The sequence below is a fragment of the Mirounga leonina genome, unplaced genomic scaffold (genome assembly GCF_011800145.1).
Source record: "Mirounga leonina isolate KUSES-001 unplaced genomic scaffold, KU_Mleo_1.0 Mir_175, whole genome shotgun sequence".
NCBI lineage: Eukaryota > Metazoa > Chordata > Mammalia > Carnivora > Phocidae > Mirounga > Mirounga leonina.
In genome coordinates this window covers 33,605,371-33,608,621 of record NW_023270453.1, presented here as the reverse complement: position 1 = coordinate 33,608,621, position 3,251 = coordinate 33,605,371, and the positions used below count along the sequence as shown (strand labels likewise).

The window sequence follows — 3,251 nt, the reverse complement described above, 5'->3', positions numbered from 1 at the left end:
AAGTTTTTGTTTTAATTTTAAGTAGGCTCCTCGCCCAACCTGGGGTTTGAACTCACAACCCCGTGATCAAGGGTCAATGCTCTAACCACTGAGTCAGCCAGGTGCCCCCTTCCTTCATCCTAAGGGGAAATTTGCCGAGATAACCCCTTTGATGGGCCTGGCATCCAGCAGGCCTGGGAAGGACTATTGTTCGTTTTAGTCTTGAAATTAAAAAGAGCTCACAAAGCTCTTATCTCAGGAAGATGCCTAAAAACATTTCAGTTTGCAAATCAAGAGTGGGAGGCCTTGGGCTCTGGTGACTGTCTTATCTGCTTCCAAGAAAGGAATTGAAACATCTCATTGGAGGGAAAGGTCCTGCCTGTGCATCCTGTTTGCCTGCCTTCCTTTGTAGCAATCGGCCCATTGTGTTTCCATCAGTTTAACTGTCTGGGGAGGCTCCTCAGCTCCCTTTGTCCTTGATAGAGGCCCACAGGGCCTCCTCCATTAGGCAATGATGAAGCCACTGGTGTGGTAAAATCTCTCCCTGCACAGGAGGTCACTAGTCAGCAGGTCCTTAAACCACAGGAGTTGGTCCCTATCAATACATTTATTCTGTGACTTGGCAACAGAAGGGTAGTACCAAAGGGATCAATTGCTTGCTTCGTCTGACTCCAAGCAGACCTTATCTGGTTCCTTCTAAAAATGGCTCTGGCCCCTTTAGAGTAACAGGTATCTAATGGGGTCTGCTGTGGTTTACATGTTATCTGACGTAGAGAAAGCAGCTCCTTCAAGGGGAGAAGAGACAAACCGGATTTTTACACAAAGCCAGAAATAAGTATCCCAAGACAGATCAACAAAGTCCCAATGCAGGGATGAGGAAAGGCTTTCCTCACACCGACGACACTGCTGAGAAGTGCAGAGAAGACACAGTTGGGGTTTTGACACAGGGAAATGGGGGATGGTGTCCTAGGCAGAAGGCACAGTTAAGAAAAACACATGGAACCTGCTAACAGTGGAGCATATTCAAGCTGTTCTAAGTAGTTCCTTTTGTCCAAAGCATAGTGACAAAGAAAAGAATAAATCATAGTAATAACTAACATTCATTGTGCACTTATATGTGCACGGCAGCATTCAAAACGTTTTCTACTCTGTCTGATCCTGTAAGAAAGTATATTAATATCCCAACTCTCTGAGGAAGCAGAGGCAAAGATAGGTTGCTAAATTGCCCATTTGTGGCACCACCAATAATAATAATAATAATAACCACAATACTCAACTGCCACTGATTGATTACCATGTCCCCTGAGTGTTGGATGTACCTCCTCTTCTGATCTGATCCTCATTGTCCAGTGAGGAAACTGAGGCCTGGGTAGGAGTAAAATTTTTGTATATTACTGAAGCTAAGTTGGTATTAATTCTAACCAGCTTGTTATAAATTAAGAAGTTAATTGTAATTCCCAGGGCAACCACTAAGAAAACAACTGGAACATATATAGTACAAGAGATAAGGGAATCAAATGGTACACTAGAAAACATCTATCTAACAACAAAACAAGTAGGCAGTAATGGGGGAATTGAGGAACAAAAAGATATGACAGAGAGAAAACAAATAGCAAAACAGCAGAAGTAAGTCTTACTTACCAGCAATCACATTCAATGTAAGTGGATTAAATTCTCCAATTAAAGAGCAGGTTGACAGAATAATCAAATAACATGAACCAATATTATGCTCACTAGAGATCCAAAGACGCAAATAGGCTGAAAGACAAAGGATAGAAAAAGGTATTCCATGCAAATAGTGGTCAAGAGAGCTGGAATGGTTATAGTGATATCAGAAAAATAAACGTTAAATAAGAAACTATTACAAGAGACAGGGGCAACTGGGTGGCTCAGTCAGTTGAGCGTCAGACTCTTGGTCTCAGCTTCAGGTCATGATCTCAGGGTCCTGGGATCAAGCCCCAAGTCAGGCTCTGTGCTCAGCGTAACAGAATCAGCTCGAGGTTCTCTCTCCCTCTGCCCCTCCCCACTCTGTAAAATAAATAAATAAATCTTTAAAAAAAAAAAGGAACTGTGGTGACGTCGAGTCGCCATGGCCAGCTACCCGTACGGGCAGGGCTGCCCAGGAGCTGGAGGACAAGCGCCCAGAGCCCCTCTGGGCAGCTACTACCCTGGACCCCCCAATGGTGGAGGGCAGTATGGCAGTGGAGTACCCCCCAGTGGTGGTTATGGAGGGGGTCCTGCCCCCGGAGGGCCTTGTGGACTGCCAGCTGGTGGGGGACCCTATGGACACCCCAACCCTGGGGGACTCCCCTCTGGAACTTCAGGAAGACTATATGGTGGAGCGGCCCCAGGGAGCCCCTATGGTCAGCCGCCTCTGAATTCCTACAGTGCCCAGCATCCTGGGCCTTATGGACAGGGACCTCCTCCAGGTGGCGTTCCTCCCAATGTGGATCCTGAGGCTTACTCCTGGTTCCAGTCAGTGGATGCCGATCACAGTGGCTACATCTCCATCAAGGAGCTGAAGCAGGCTCTGGTCAACTCCAACTGGTCCTCTTTCAATGACGAGACATGCCTCATGATGATAAACATGTTTGACAAGACGCATCGACGTCTATGGTTTCTCAGCCCTGTGGAAGTTCATCCAGCAGTGGAAGAAACTCTTCCAGCAGTATGACCGGGACCGCTCCAGCTCCATCAGCTACACGGAGCTGCAGAAAGCTCTGTCCCAGATGGGCTACAAGCTGAGCCCCCAGTTCACCCAGCTCCTGGTCTTCCGCTATTGCCCACGCTCCGCCAACCCCGCCATGCAGCTAGACGGCTTCATCCAGGTGTGCACCCAGCTGCAGGTGGTGACCAAGGCCTTCCGGGAGAAGGACACAGCCGTGCAGGGCAACATTCAACTCAGCTTCGAGGACTTCGTCACCATGACAGCTTCTCGGATGCTCTGAGCCAGCCTCTCTGGAGAGAACAGAGTGTACCAGGGACTTTCCTGGCTCTTGAGAGTGGGAGAAGCATGTGGGCCTCTCCTCTTTTCCTGCCCCTCCTAGAAAAAGATTCTCCCTTGCCTGATGCAGCGCTGTTTCCAAAGAGGGCCGGGAGTGTCCCCGTCACCAAATTGTGGGGACCTGGGCTGAAGCCATACGGGTAGTGGCCTGATCTAAGAGAGGCCTGGAAGCTGAATGTCCTTAGAGCCCTGAGCATTTGAATGGCCCAGCCTTGCGCCAGGAGCAGGAGATGTCAGTCACTGCAGTGGAGTGAGTAGGGCTCCAGCC

General features: G+C 48.6%; 1 protein-coding gene across 1 annotated transcript; it reads left to right on the top strand.

Moving 5' to 3' along the window:
• Positions 1-2,068: 2,068 nt before the first annotated feature.
• LOC118021950 (peflin-like) lies at positions 2,069-2,937 on the top strand. The gene is given in 2 exon segments (XM_035022442.1): positions 2,069-2,577; positions 2,579-2,937. Coding segments are annotated over 2 exon segments (858 nt in total). The 3' UTR covers positions 2,928-2,937.
• The last annotated feature ends 314 nt before the right edge of the window (positions 2,938-3,251 follow it).